General features: G+C 35.5%; 1 protein-coding gene across 1 annotated transcript; it reads right to left on the bottom strand.

Annotated features, from left to right (window-relative positions):
• Nucleotides 1–10,038: 10,038 nt before the first annotated feature.
• Nucleotides 10,039–11,588, bottom strand: six6a (SIX homeobox 6a). Its single transcript, XM_067991043.1, has 2 exons — nt 11,017–11,588; nt 10,039–10,219 (listed from the first exon to the last, which is right to left on the bottom strand). The coding sequence occupies exons 1-2, from the start codon at nt 11,586–11,588 to the stop codon at nt 10,039–10,041; spliced, it is 753 nt and encodes a 250-aa protein (XP_067847144.1).
• Between the last annotated feature and the right edge of the window lie 5,280 nt (nt 11,589–16,868).

Below are 16,868 nucleotides of genomic sequence, written 5' to 3'. Positions count from 1 at the left end.
TGCTTGGAAGGAAAAAGGTGAATTTGGGCCTATCGATCCCAAAGTTCTCCATCACTGGAGTTTTTCTCATAATTTTTGGATCTGTTGGAAACTAGTTGATAGAGATTGATTGCTATGATTAGTCAACAACTCCATCATCATTGTATCATGCAACTACCAGGTTGGTAGGTGAACTAGATGATCCGTGGTCTTTTTTCATCTCGCAATTCCTGTGTTCCTATATTCCTAAGTGTTTTCTGTTTGATCCCATTGTTCACTTACGTAGATATTGGCCAGGCAAAGATACATTAATTGAGGGCTTGTCTAGGAGTGGTCTGAGACACTGAGTCAGGTCAGCGATCTAGTGCAGCAATGTTTTAAAACTAGATGTTGTAAAACCACCTCTAGTGGGTAGAGTCACATTGCTTTGACTTTGTACTGAGCTCCATATGGAGTGGGCTTGATGGGCCTCTCCACATCTTCTTATGCTCTAATGACTTTGAAATTAAAAGTATGGAATGAGTCCTACAATGAAAAGCCACTGAAATGTTAATGTCAGTTCCTGATAACTAAGGTTATTCACTTAACAGATGCTGACAGTATCTCAGTCTCACTAAGACACTGTATATCTGTTATGTGATTATACGTAGGATTTGTAAGCAATAAACAAAATTTATAAAAAATATAAAATTGTCTTAAGTAAAAAAGAATTGTTATTTTGTAGAGGAACCCTGTGGTAAGTTGAATCGAATAGAAAAATGTTCAGATGACACTAGCAACTACGAACCAAGGACAAACTCAATATTGGTAAAACCTTTTCAAAGTTTTACCCATGTTATTCAAAATGAGCTCTGGACCCATTTTGAATCTTCTGTGCATTCTCCATCCTGTTCTCTCCATGTGTAGGCACAATTTAAACAAGAAAATATATACCAGTTGTAAGCAACACTTATTTTTTTTTAAATATCCACTTTTAGTGCACAGCACCCATGTTGAAAATTATACTTGGAGAGAACCCCATTTTAATTTGCATATAACCTTGTGTAATGAGTTAATATCAACAATAGTTTTGTAACTTATCTGCAATATAAGCATTGCATGTAACCTGGAATATTTCTAACTTTCTTTCTTTATATTATTACATTTGCCCATTTGTTCCCAAGGACCAGGAAAATACTATACAGTGGTTACAGAATAATCCCACAATGTTAGGTAAATCTGATAGATCAGTATTTAGTTACAACTTACAGTCAGGTAACTTTATATTACCATCTCACCAGCAATTTAAACATATGCAGGTTTAAAATATTAAATTGCGACTAAAAGGCCTAAAAACTGTAAATAACAGACTGAAAATTATAGTTTATACATTTAAATATTTTCTAGTTGTCTCCTCCATATTTGTAATAATTGGATGCTTAGAGAAGGAGTGTTTTGGCTATGTCGTGATCTAGGTGGCAATCACATTCATTTTATAGGAGCCCGAGTTATCAAACCATTGTAGAGTAAGGGATTGTATTTGGTCTTTTAGGGGAGACAATTCTGTTCCACATGCGTTGAGAAGTTAAACACAAGTTCTCTGGTCTTGGTATTGCAGATCTGAGAATCAAGGCATTAAAGATGTTTGATACTAGTAGTTTCAAAGGAAATAATTCAATGCCAGCGTATTCATATTGATACTGGTACTAGTATTTTGCTTGATATTTCAACAAAAGGAAAACAGAATCTTACACCAACACTATGGCCAGTTGAATGAATTTGACGAAACATGTATGATACTATGTGAAACACAGGAACAGCGCAGACTAAAAGTATCCAACATACTCTGACTTTATAATGTCAGAGTGGCAAAATCTTGTTTTTGAGGTGATTGATAATATTTATTATGCTTATCATGATGCTTACTGTTGATAGTAAATTAATAAAGAAAACTTGCTAACTTCTATCAAAAGTAGATTTGTTAATAGCCATGCGAAACGTTTTTGCTAACCATGACCCATGATTTAGCTGTGACTTACTGCATTATAAAATTCCCTTGCAAATTCAAATAACTAAAAACTGTATCCATTTAGTAAATACTACTGAGTCAGAAAGGGCATCTGTTTCTAATGTGTCCTCCACGAAGATTACTGGTTCTGAAAAAAGGATGAAATAATTGCACAAAATAATCGGTAGCTTGAGAACGATAATTTAACTATAGAAAAAAATCTTCCATTATATCCATCGAAAGCTAGAGATCTACAAATTATGACTGTACTGTGTTAAAATTGTAGTGGTCTGTAAACGTTACGCATTGTACTAGCAAAATGTATTTATTTGCACTTAACAAGTTTGTTGCAAAAGTAATGCTATATTAATTTACAGTCCTAATATGACTTGTATATTTTAATATTATATGATCAGTATATGCCTTAAATGCACTATTTGAAACATTTTTGGTTATATTTTATGTTAAACGCCCTTCGGATTGAAGTACAGCCATCCGAACGTTGTATCAGTCTATACTTTCAGCTCTGAAATTGCCTCATTGAATTAATAAGTGCATTGCAATCATTCCGACTTTTCTTATGTGGCATATTTAATGTAAATCATCTGACTATAACTGACAGAGACTCTAGAATGATATTGGCAGTAGGCACTGAAAATTTAACAGATGTAATATTAAAGGCTTTATCGCTCATTTATTTCCTCCAACAACTTCTAAGGGGTCGTATATTGTCTATTCAAGATTTTCCTGTTTGGTATTTGATACACAATTTCCTCATTAATATTGTTGTATCTCACTGACTAATTTGCGTCGGTGTATTCAATGTTCCTCAGATTCCCTTCTGGTGACCTGAAGGGAAAACAAATAAAATTATCATAAGGCACAATTTCCTGCCTATTAAAAACAGATCGTGACTGTATGCAGAAAGAATGCTAGAAAATCCAAAGACTATGGTATGGGTGAAAATTTAATCAACAAAGTTGTTTTAACGGTTAATCCCTAAACAGAATTTAACATTCAAATGTAAAACAAAATCGCATAGCGTAAATGTGTCTAATAACAGCGTTATAAAATACAGCATAATCAAATTAGATTTGCCAACATTATTATAACATTGCAAAATGTGTGTATTTTCACATATTAATGACTATCACAAACTTTATGCTAATTTATAATCACCTTGCTCTACTGTAACCGTTAGCAAGGAATTGCAATCCGTTGCATCGGGTGGTTCAATTTAAAAACCGCTGAAGTGATTCACACAAGCTGTTTCAGCTTCTTATATCAAGAGTTAAAACTAAAAACAAAGGTACGCCATGTCATCCACTGACAGTCAGTATGAGTACACTTCTTACGTTATGCATAAGGTCCAATAGTTACTGTACATTAATTTCCACCCTGGACCTCTTAAAAATATTTCATAACTTGTGTCTACTCGCAAAACAAAATCATAAACGGTTTATAATCAAATCTGGCACTATCAACTATAGACTCATGAACCAATCGCCAATAACTGGTAAAACATTGGAAACTATTCAAAGGAATGGGCTGCAGGAATAGGGGAAGCCATGCTTGGCCGAACTTCTTGATTTCTCTAAGAATGTCACAAAGTAAATAACAAAACTCCCTACGGTAGAAATTATTTGTACTTTCAGGAAACTGTTGACAAAGTTACACATGAAAGACTTCTAACTAAACAAAATAGCCACAAGAATCCAGGGTAAAGCCTGGGTCTGGGTAAAGGGGTTGATTTAAAAAGTGAAATCAGACTACTGGTGAGAAAGGCAATGCCAGACTGGCAAATTTTGAGCAGAATCCCACAGGGATCAGTGCGTAGACCTTGCTTCCAATCTACACTAGTGATGGGAATACAAAATCTAGATGTATGCTTGTCAATTCTGATGACACTGAAATAGGGGAAGACAGAAAATGCCACAGAAGATTTAGAGAAGGCTTTAGGCAATATGTAGTAGAGCAGAGAAATGGCAAATCAAATTTAATATTGATAAATAAAAAATACAGCACATTGGTTGAAAAGTGTGCACCACAAGTATACAATTAATGGAAATGAATTGGAAGAGGGAAATTTGGAATTGGGAATAATCACTTTCAACGTCTGAGCAATGTGGTGAAGCAATTATAAAGGCTAATAGGATATTTAGCACATTAATAGATTCTCCAAAAGTTATGCACTGGTTACACCAAACTTGGAATATGTTCAATTCTCGTCACCACCCACAAAAACAGAGATTGGAGAAGGTGCAAAGAATAGGGACAAGACGTCCCACATTAAATAAGGTTCAGGTCTAACATCTAGAAAGAAGGCTAACTGGGAGGCTGGCCTTATCAAGACGCATAAAATATTAAATAGTATAGTAAAGGTCCAGAATAAGCGAGGAAAATAGGACCAGTAAATTAAAAAATAAATAACTTAAAATCAAGAGTAAATTTAAACCAAATATTAAGAAGAATTTCTTCACTCATTCAATAATAAATGTTTGGAATAATCTGGAAGTTAGGACAGTAGAGACAAAAAACATTAGGGACATTCCAAATATCAGATGGTGCTATAATAGCAGTATTATGTACTAGAGAGGTGAGCTTCTGTAGCCTTTTCGGGCATGAGTTTTCTTACGTTCTTATAGTTTCCAGACATATTTACGATTGAATATGAAATAAAGTAGAACTTGGTTCAGCTGTGTAGGTATCTTTGGGTTAATAAATGAAATTGATAATACCGCCTAAGTATGAAAGATTTACTTTTAAATGACAGCTTTTAATTTTCAAAAGCATGAGAATGAAAACTTTTTACAATTAAATACTATAAGTGAAGACGTTGAAACACTTCCCCAAATAAATCTATTTGCATTTAAAATGTTATTTATCATGCCCCAATTAAATCGTAAATTGAAATGTAAGCAGAAGTTGACGCTGTATTACTGATAAATGTATTTCACGATACAATTTTGATAAATTAAATGTAAAGAATACACTACAATTAGTTTTAGATTGCTATCCTGTATTTAAATATCTCCTACTTCGCATTGCACATAATTAAAAAGGCATGGCATTTTTTGTCTTGAGAGCGTAACCTCGGTATCAATGGGTGCCCATGTGAGGAAGAGGAAATCTATTCAAGTTCTTAGCGACGTACTGTTTATAGTCAATAAAATGAACACTTGGACACTAAAATATTAATTAACATCTTTTTCCCACAAGCACTTTAATAAATTGCTAATCAATTCAATTTACATATCAGTTTAAAGTTTGTCAGCTAGATTAGAATTTTACTTGAATTTCCTTCAATTAAAATGTTACCAAATCGTGTCTATCGTAATCATGATTTTGCAACAATACGCTTGTCAGCTCAGGTCAATTTCATTGACTCAAAATCAGCCAACCAGTACTCAGGCTAAATCAGAACACTCCCGTAAGCTCATCGAATGCTGCTAAAAAAGAGAAGCGAATTCTTAACATTTAAACTGGAACTAAATCCTGCTGCTTTAAAATAATAAACTGGACTTTAAAATATTTTCATTTAAAGAAATGCACTCACCCATTCAGTCGTACGCTTGCCTTTCTCTCTTTTTCCTTCTCTCTTGTTGTTAATGGTTCAATGCTGTCTGAACCCTAGCCTTTTGCTTTGCTTGCCTCTTGCGGATTCAAAATGTTGGCTGGTAAATCTTTTGTAAACTCCTCGTTAGCCAATACAACATTACAAAATACTTAGAGCGCCCTTTGTCCTCCAAGGACTCGAGATCCCATCATTAGCGTTTATTACTCAGAGAAGTTTGACAATGTTATTGACTGCTTACAAGACTTTTTCATTCATTCTCGTTGCGGTCCATCCCACGCTTGAATAGAAACGGAAATATTCAAATATTTCCCTAGCTCGTGCACAAAAGAGAATAAGATGTTGCACATCTCCTCCCCTAATCACGTTAAGGCACAATGTTTTCTTTCTCTTTTATGCCAGGAGAGATCGAGAAAGCAATAATTGCGCTTTTAGGTAATATATTGTTCTTCTATGTTGTTCATACATTGTAGTTTTGAAAGCAGCAAACAAGCGATGAATTTGAAACTGTAATAAACGTTTTACTGACACGTGTTTTAATGTTCTTCCTATTTTTACTTTACAATAAGAACAGTAAATAATCCCCAATGTCCTTTGTTATGCATTATATCGTTTATATGTTTCGCTGCTGCTTGTCATTCATTTACTGCTAAACAGTTGACGATTTCCACAACTTGATTCCCACTGGGTTCATTTCTAGATCTGCAGTTACAGTATTAATTTCATAATCATCCGTGGATAATCATTGTTCATTATAAAGAAAGCTATTTTGCAGTAAAGTTAAATCGCTCAATCCAAATTTTAAGAAAATATGAACATTAAGCCGAAACACATTTCGCAGCTGCAGTGAATTACGGATCAGTAAATATGTAATCAGTTATTTTGATAGATGTTATTCAACCATATAACTAATTATTTAAGAGTGGGTTCTTCTTGTAGGAATAAGAATTTTCTAAATATATGACGCTTGAAGATTAACTGCAAAAAAACCTTAATCTTTTCATCTTTTGCTCTAAAGCAGCTCTACGATCTTGTAGAAGATTCATGAAATCATTTGATACCAGCAACTTTATGAAACTGTCCGTGATTCAATATTGTTGCACGTAATCCCTATACATTGAAACAATCTTACTCAGTCTTGCAGCGTAAACATATTAATTAATCATGGTTTATAAATTACCTGTTTCTAACTTTCATATTAATTAAACCGATTGCATTTTCCTAAAGAGTCCATAAACTTTTCGCCAATTTTCTTCCGCCACACTGAATGCTGGTGAAATATTTAAAAATTTTCCTCTCGCAAGGCTGATTGGATGATTTCTGTTACATTGATAATGGTTGGTCAAATGTCCTGCCAGTATCACTACTCAATACACCTAATGCCAGTAAATTTCATAACGCTCATACAATAAACTCCATCGTCATTGGCTCTCGATGATGTCATAAATATATAAATATTAATATATAAATATTAGTTAAAAAATAAAGAATTGCTTTATTGGAGTTATCAGTGCACCAAAACAAATGCATCGATCCATTCGACAAATTATGTAATCTCTTGATTTGAAAAAAAATAACTTGCATGATGTCTTATCGTAAATTTGGACAGATAACACAGATGGAAATAATTTTAATCTTGGCCTTAGTATTGACTGTTATACAGCTAGATCTCTTCCGGGTGAAGTGGTACTGTGCTAGGTTTGAGCCTAACTGCAGTTGGCAAAATGACTACAGTAGAACAGCAACACCATTGATTTTTTTGAGACAATATTTATGCACAAAGCTACAGTAATGAAATCGACAGTCATTAAAACAAATATGGGGCCTTAGTAAGCTAAAATGGCGATCAATATGCATGATAACGAATTACGACACTAAACGGTGCTTTAAGAATCAACCTAAAACTTGCAAAATATAAATTTCTATACTGTTTTCAATAAAACATGAGACAATAATGTGTACATAATTTGGTAACGATCCATATGGTTAAACTTTTGTCTGAAGTAATACTGCTGGAGCAACACGGCTATTATTCATCAGTAACAATATTTCTTTACAGCCCTGAGTTATTTGATTTGGCAAACAAAAATAACCGCATTTAACTTAATCGTAATAAAGTGCCCGTTCATAGGGGGCTCACAGTAAAACATGACGTCGAGTAACAAGTAACTACTCTATATTTTGGATGTGAAAAATAATCCACTCAGAATTTGCCACCGAATTGGAAAATTTCTCTTTGTAAATTATAGCTGCTCTTCATGTCTCCGTGCCTATATTATATATGAATAAGCAAATCATCTGATTTTATATATTTTAAAATTAACAACAGATGCAAGAAAGAAATCGGCGCATTTAGCCAGCATACTGGCATTGGAGTGATGTTCAATGTAAGCAGTATGCAGTTGATGTAAAATGTGGGATGACTGCTAGCCAGCCTACCTTGTGTGTTAACATTCGCGATGTGTATGAACATACTATGGAGTATAAAACGCCCAGTTTTTAGCAGATAAATATAAAGTATTACTACAAATTGGGTTAATAACTGTCTTATTTATGTTAATTATTTCCCTATACGTGATCGCGGATTTCAAACCAGATTTTATAGGATTTATTAAAATCGTCAATTATGGATTTCTTTAAGGCTCGCCAGATATTATTGTATTGCGTATTCATAATATTATCTAGGTAAATACTGTTCATTTGTATCAGTCAAAACGGAGATATGTTCCTTTGTATACAACATGTGATGAATTAGAATATTGAATTTACTGTATGTTAGTGCATAATATGTGTATTCTAAAAACTGAAGAAATATAAGGCATCCTGTTTCTCTATAAATTAAAGAGAGCCTCCAAACATTTATGCTACATCCTACAGATTTAAAGAAAATAAATACGCAAATAATACGATGTTATAGTGATTCAAACAAATAATAAAGCTTCACCATACATTGAAGCACTTATATTTGCTTTCTCTGTACCAAGAATTGCTTTCAGATGAGGTATTTTATATCAAATGCAAAGAGGCATTCACGAATATTTCTTAGCAGTTGAGTGTTCGGAGTTAATGTTAATTAGAACTGTTTTCCAGAAATTTGTCATTTGAATTATGAAAATAATTGAAATCCACGGTTAACCTCGTCTTCTTGAAGTTCAAAAAATGCTGCAAAACAGCTTTTGTTTGTGGTGCCATTAGACGATTAAAATAAAGCATTATCCTATTCTGCATAACAGTTTTATTTCGAACTGATTACTAGACTTCGATTTGCTGTCCTAACAGTTATTGGCGAACACAATTTCCCCTTACATTCTACGCACTATTTCACAGATGGTCAAACCATAAATCAATTGATAATCTGCTTGAAAACCCTGGCAAGTTTTACAATTTTAAAGAAAATGTGCGGTGAATATTTCCAATTATATTTCATTATTTATAGAAAATACAAACTGCAGTTATAACATCTATTAATAATAGAATTTAATACATAGCTAACAACAACCTGCACGGCAGTTCGTCTGCACTCTTGTTACTATTCAATAAGCGTAACTGTACATGGTTACGGCATGCTCTGTAGTTCACATCTTTTGTGTCGCTATAATTCTTAAGTGTTCCACAGCAGATAAGAAATCAGGTTAAGTCGAAAGACTGAAGCACTCATTTTCCTAATACAGAAACGCAAATGAAATCAGTCGGAGCGAGCAAAAAGAGCACAGCTCAAGCGATTTAAAGATCAACGTCAAATTGTATAATACAAAACCATTTTAGTTCTACAGCCTTAGCCAGCCTGGGGCATGACAATTGGCTTTCGTAGTTTCTAACAGTGACGGATTTAAAGATCCATTCCTAGTTTAGCTGATTCAAATTAAATCTGAATTCCTCGGCTAAACCGAAATGTTTATATAAAATATCGCCCTGTACAAACATCGGTCTTTACAATTACAACAACAATCTTTTCAGGAAAACACAGAAGAACTGAAGATTCGAAAAAAGAAAATGTCCATCGTTAAATATTTTATTTTCTTTCAAACGGTATGTATCCACTACCCAACGCACAATACTCTACAAATAGTCTGTGCACAAAGAAACAAAGAATGCAAACACCTAACAAAGCAATTTTTTAAATAGATAAACAAACATATATATGTATATATATATATATAACTTTAAAGTAAAGTAAAAATATAACACCGTCTTTCAACATGAAATACCCACGAAGGTACAGGGTAGGTGCTCAAAATGTTGCAGCTTGGCAGAAATGGTTTTTGAGGCATCACTTCGGTAGTTTTTTTTTCTATATATAATCCTTTAAATAAAGTTAATAAAGAGTTTTTTTTAAAGACCGTGGTCGTTAAGTCTTCTGCCGTAAAGGCAGAACAGTCGTTCCTAAGAGAATAATGTAAAGACGTGGCAACTGGTGTCCTCCACTGTGGTTACTGGCGGCTTTGCTTGGCTCATTGTGCAGGAATTTGGAGGCTCTCTCAGGATGCGGGCTCTTTTCTCAGATGTCGCAGTCACTGTCGCTCGATGTGATGGAGATAGCCGAAGTGGCCGCTTTGCTTCTTCCCGAGACGCTGCAGAGGCTGGCGGCGGGACTTGAAGCGCCCACCAGTGGTTCCACAGCAGCGTCTTCCTCGCTGAAAGAGCGCACGGATGCCTGTGACAGAACCTGCTGCTGCAGCCTGCTCTCGTGGGAAAAACACAGCGAGGAATTACAATCTAAGGGGGGCGGGGAGGGGGGGGGGAAGAAATATGCACAGACACACAAACACACTTCAAGATCAGTAGCTAATCAAAGACTCGAGGATCTCCTTCAAAATTTGTACTATGGGAGATGACCAGCAATATCAACAATGAAGCAGAACAAACTATGCCTTAAAAAAAACTGCTAATGTTTTCAAACATATGTTGAAGCAGATTAAAGCCTTAAAGCCACAGAAATTGAGGCATTGATTCAGGAAATAACTGAAGACAGGAAAAAGATACAGTTGGTAGAATTGGACACTAAAATTTAGCACCATCGAAATGTGCCTAACACATTATTTGGAAATAAATCCATCCCCTAATTTGATCTACTAAGAGTTAATTTGGAAGGTTTGGATCAGTTGTATTGTACGAATTGTATTTTGAAATACTTCCCTCCGTCAGATATGGTTTATACGAGCCATTTTAAGGTGAAATACACGATGGTTTTAGGCAAACACAGGTAGGCATCACTCAACCAATCCAGTTTTCCAGTCTATTAATTTAATCCAATGTTTTCAAATTACACGGATAAATACAAACTAGGGTACTTTTATGTTTTGTTAAATTTACGAAATAAAATCATACGGATATTACAAATTTCAGTCGTAGCTGGTACCTACTTGATGTATTGCAGCTGAAGTTGACAAAATAGTTAACCCACACTGCTTGCTTTTTATTTATCCAACACATATCTACAGATACTTAAGATATAATATATATATAAAATACCGACCTGTTTTTAGCTGCTGCTGCTCTGTCCCTTTGCCTACGATTCTTAAACCAGTTACCCACTTGTGTAGGTGTAAGTCCGGTGGCTTGGGCCAGCTCTCGTTTTTTGCTGGGATTTGGATAGGGGTCCTGCAGGTACCACTCCCTCAACAAATGCCTCGTTCTCTCCTTGAAGCAGTGAGTCTTCTGTTCTCCGTCCCAGATGGTCCTGGGCAGGGGGAACTTCTTTCGAACTCTGTACTTGTCCACCGGACCCAAGGGGCGACCCCTTAGTTTCTCTGCTTCCTGGTAGTGTGCTTCTAGCCAAAGGGCCTGTAACTTGCCGTGTGACTCCTTGGTGAACTTGTGATTCTCCAGGATATGATATAGCTCTCGGAAGTTGCCCGTGTGGAATGCCACGATGGCCCTAGCTCTGAGGACGGACTCGTTTTTGTTGAGTGCCTCACATGCTGCTGGGGCCACTGGCAGGGACCAGAGGAAGCGACCAAGGCGCTCAATGTCTCCGCTCTCCTCCAGCGTCTCACAAACCCCCGCCACCTGCTGAGGGCTGAAATTCAGAATTGGCAGCTGGAACATTGATTCTTTTTTAAAGACAAAGCTAGATAAATGCAAAGCCAAGTCAACGGAACGAACTCCAACGGGCAAAGGAAACAGACGTTCTAGTTAGGTTCCCAGACGCCAAATATGAACTTGGTGCTCCAAGTGCCAGGGTTAGCAGTACATCCTTTGCGGTTGCGTTGGTGAGATACTGTTAAAAGAAAAAAAGCATTCCACCCACATCTGATTTTCTATTGGACTTGGCAGATTCGGTGCCTGGTTGCCATGGCTGCCTGTCAATCACTGTCAAGTTTGCCAATCAACCAGAAGCAAGGGTAAGGATTTCATCACCTCCAAAGAAACAGCACGTTTGTTGGAAAAGCTAACATGCTGACCTTCGTTTCTATATTTGCCCGATCTAACAAAACATAGGAAATGAAAATTTGACGATATGGATGAAAATCATGTCTATGAGTGAAAGGGAAGAGAACTTAAGATTCGTTCAGCCATCTGTATATCATGATGCAGGCTTTTTCTGATATAAGATTCATATATCGATTAGCATGATGAATAGTATATGGATCAGTCTGAAATATTCACTTCTATGGCAGAATTCAATTCTCTCCAGTCTTGCTTCAGGAATTATATTTGTATTTAAAATTTACTTCTAATAACACGCAATGTGCAACAATCCAAACGTGTAAAACAAATTGCGTTGCTTCGGTCAATTCTCCAATCTCTCCATGATTAGTATCATACTTTAATGTCCATTTGTTACACAGTGTTACAAAACAGTAGCTGCAAAACCTACTTAGAATTATGCATACCGGGACATTTTAACCAAACTGAAGGCTAGCAAAATAAATATAATTTATTTCATCACATTTAACCTGCTGCTAACTTGGTGATATGAAAGACTATTTCTTAAATTTAATACATTCATTCTACATGCACCATTGACGTACATGTCAATTTCAATTAAGACTTCATTAAATTCTATTATAAATGATCTGAGGTATTTTGAACCATAGCCATTCTTTGCGGTTCTGTAACGATACGTTTTCCTTTAAATGTTGCGACCCTTTGCGTTAACCTAGTTTTGAAGATTAAATAACGGAATTCAAAGGGCTGTAAACCCTTCAAAGTAGAGTTCAACATTAACTTCTAAAATTCCGGATGGGGATGGAGAATATTGCTGCTTCCAGATTGAAACATTACAGATCTGAAGCTTTGATATGGAATGTACCGCCTTTGGATGAAAAAATATCCACTTTGGCTGAAATGAAGGACCTTTTTTTAAGGCACGTGTTTATATTATTTTCACAGTTTTATGCTGTTGAATTGAAGATATCCCTTCCAGCCATTTCGAATGATTTCCGAGGTTGTGGGAATGCATTAAACTATTGTACAACCCAATGCAAGTCGCTGGTGCATGAAAGCCAAGCGCCTGGTCTGATGGCAGCTGTAACAAACGGTCATTTTTAAAAATATGAAACCAGTTAAAAAAGGACACAACCAGCTTAGAGCAAAGAAAGCACCGTGGCGGTATGATGGTTTCGGGTTTAGGATGATGGCTTTCAATGGGGATTTAAAAAATGTCACCAAAATGATCCATCCGGTCCTGACAATTAGGCAATCGCGTTTTATTTTTTATTTCATTATGACGTGGCAAGCAAACCTCTTTCTATGCGAAACCTGATATGTACTAAATATATTTTTTCTATTTTGTTTTCTGTAATATTTTTACCGCAGAGTACTTCAGTGGGATTATGCTGATCGATGTAAGCATTGCATTTTCAAATATACAGAATGAGCACGTTTTAAAGTACAGAAGATATACTGGGTCATATGAACCGTATTTATTATTGAGATGACCTTTAATAATGCAACAGTTTCAAATTATTTTGTATGTATCATGAAATACGTAAAATGTGCTACATACAACTTTTGTATGTACTTTTCTTCTTTCTTACAATTGGTAGGGAAAGGATATTTGTCAATTAAAGTCATTCTGCAATTATTGTACTACATAGATTATTGGTGTTTTTAGAATTGTTAATATCATTGGATTACGATGTGTTAATAGTTGCCATTGTACACCTTTTTATTGTCTACATTATTTCCACATGTTTACGATCAATGCTGTATCAGCCAAGCAAATAAAATGCTCTCTGTACAAACTTGTCAGAAAGCATCAATTTAATCTGCTATAATACGTGACATTGCGAGCCAGTTTACGCCAGGAACCTTGTACAATAGAACATCCCAATATAAATGTTTCTGCGCGGCAAAAAGATACTCCAAATCGCCGAACTGAATTTATCGGTGCACATTGGTACGTCTCCATTGCTCAGTTGGGTTTCTGCACAAGTAATTGAAAACATTAAAGGTGAGGATTATTTAAAGATGCATGAATATACGTTCAGCACACAAATGTCTCGATGTAGTATTTCAGTATCATTTAAGAGACCACAATGGAATACACACATATGTATATATATCTTGTGTGATCTAGTTATCCGAAACCACTGAGCCTATCTTCATTCATCTTCACATATCATTAAAGATAGCTACCAAAACAGCGCAGATTAGCTGGGACAAATGAATCAATTATAGCAATGTCTTTCGGCGCAAATAAAATAGATAATAATAAATTAAATAATATGAAATAAATTATTTAATTAAAACATTTATTTATGGTACTAACAACTCATCGTATGGCGCGGAATGGAAATTATTTTGTTTGATAACGCTCCTGTGAAGCCCCTTGGTGCGTTTTACTACGTTAATAGTGCTATGTAAATGCAAGTTGTTGTTGTTATGTATGCATCTTAATTCTCAACAGATTTGGAAAATACAACCTGACAGTTTATGTAAAGTATGTGCACAGATACATTTTACATGTATTAAATATCCTTAGTAAAGATCTGCATTATTTAAGTGTGGGGGATTTTCAAACTCATAAAAAAGCTGATTATGCTCCAAGTCTTGGCTGACTTGTAACAATTCAACTGGAATAACATAGTATCACAAGAACATTCTACTTGATATGGATAACTATCTGTTAATAACATGTTAATGACGAAATATAACACTGATGAATTCTCTGTGGATTTATGTGGAAATGTGCATTGGTTGCAGTAGTTTGTACTCCACTGGTTTATGTAACTGCTAGTTTTCAAGGATGTCAAAAATGTATTTGTCATGTGCCAGTTTATAAATGATAAATGATTTTAAGAATATTTGTGTAAGTGCAGGAAGGAGATTACACTAAGATCTGTATATTGTAATTAGTACTAATTGACAATTTAGATTATTTTTCATAGATCCACTAAAAATGCAATTTCCTCAAATAATTCTGTGAAAAGCTAAGTTGTAGGAAATCAAAAAAAAACTTTTGGATTGAGAGCTTATTGGATTGAGGAGACAGATTATTACAGTGGAAAATACCTAGGTCTTCACCAGGAATGGCAGTAAGATTTCTATTCAACAACACCACACATATATACAGTGTTTTTTATATTCATTCTCAGGATGTGGGCCTAGCTGGCTTTACTGCTCATCTCTAGTTGTCCTGAAAAGGTGCTGATACAACTGAGTGGCTTACTAGGCCACTTCAGATGGCAGTTAAGAGTCAATCAGGTTGGTGTGAGACTGGAGTCATATAGGCCAGGTCTGGTAAGGACGGCAGGTTTTCTTCCCTAAAGGATATTAGTGAACCATTTGTTGAGTTGGAGTTCTACGAAAATCCGACAGCTTCATGGTCACTTTTACTGGTACCAGCTTTTTATTTCCAGATTTTTTTTAAAAAAACTACCTCCACATTCAATTTTTGTTTTCAGTAACAGATTTATTTGGTTAGAAATAGTTAGACTTTTTATTAGGACTATAATAAGCACCGAGTAGGTTTCATAATCCCCATGAAATAATGTGAAGCAGCTTTTACCTGGCTTGAGAAGTGTTTGAATGCCATATCGGGTATCCTCAAATGTGGTTTTACAAGAAATGTAGTTTGTTTCAAATTTTGATATTTTTTCCTAAATTTCAACCTTAGGGTTGGAGAACCATTGCACCATTAAAATAAAGCACATCAATACGCCACTGTAATTAAAATCATTTTTAAATCAATACTTATTGCTTTTGACAGACAGCATTACAGCTGATATTGTCCAAAATCGAAAGTATGGCTTGACACACCTGACAAGACATTTTCCACCAACAATATCACAGCTAATATAAAATTACACAAAAGGTTCCCCATAGACAGACTTGTCTCTTCATAACTGTTAGATAATAAATACATGAAAGAAAACTGGTCTCTCCACTCTAAACCCTCAGTGATTTTTATTCCCAGAAGATTTACAATGCAATCCTCTCAACTCATTACTTCCCCATTTTAAGAGACACCCTGAATATAACAACGTATTTAAAAATCTTCACAAAACTGAGCAGGGCTGGAAATGGGACATTGCACTACAGGTGCGTTATAGCATATATCATCCAACGGTCACGTTTTATTATCCAGCTAGCCATAGATCTGGTTTTAAAAGTACCAGTAATTCTATCTATGCCAAAGATGATTCTAAAGTTCTTCGCATGCTGCATTATAGAAAATGAGAAGCAGTAGCTACTTCCCCCCGTTATCCCGCCGGTACTGATCATCCGACCGCTTTATCTATTTATATTCTGCTGAAAATGCAACCAGTTTCCAAACCTTGTCGCTTGTTCCTGCTAACAGTAACTCTCATATTGTAAAATACAAATATTGTTTAGAATCGTCTCTGCATTTCAGGATACTGTAAAGACTGACATTGATTTCAGCATTGTCCTCCACAGCCTCTAATTTCGTAGCAAACGCATCAGCCACCCCTCCTTTTAATTTGTTTCCCCCTTCCTTTATAGTCGGGAGATCATTACCATTCCCAAGCAGAGGCAAATCGTGCGCGCTATCCCCAGGCGTTTACCGCCAAGCTCCAAGACCAGCTATAAATATGTTATACTTGGGACTGCAACAGCCTAAATATTTCACTGTAAGTACTTCCATCAATGAAATTCCAATATTAAGGCTGAACGATACCTGGCATTGAGGGTGTGAGAAATGAGTTCAGGTCATCAAGTTATACAGTGGACGTTGCCAAATAACCACAGATCAATATTTTAAAAATTAATTCTATGGCTACCTTAGTGTGATTACAAAACCACGCTACTGTTTTTATCTTCGGAATGTGCCATTTTTGCTCTGTTATTATCCCTATCTTACGCACACAATGGAATACTATTAAAGATGAACAAAGGAAATGTGGCTGTGAAAGCGAGTTT

Source organism: Heptranchias perlo, chromosome 10 (genome assembly GCF_035084215.1).
Source record: "Heptranchias perlo isolate sHepPer1 chromosome 10, sHepPer1.hap1, whole genome shotgun sequence".
NCBI classification, from domain to species: Eukaryota; Metazoa; Chordata; class Chondrichthyes; order Hexanchiformes; family Hexanchidae; genus Heptranchias; species Heptranchias perlo.
This window is presented reverse-complemented; position numbering and strand designations above follow the sequence as displayed.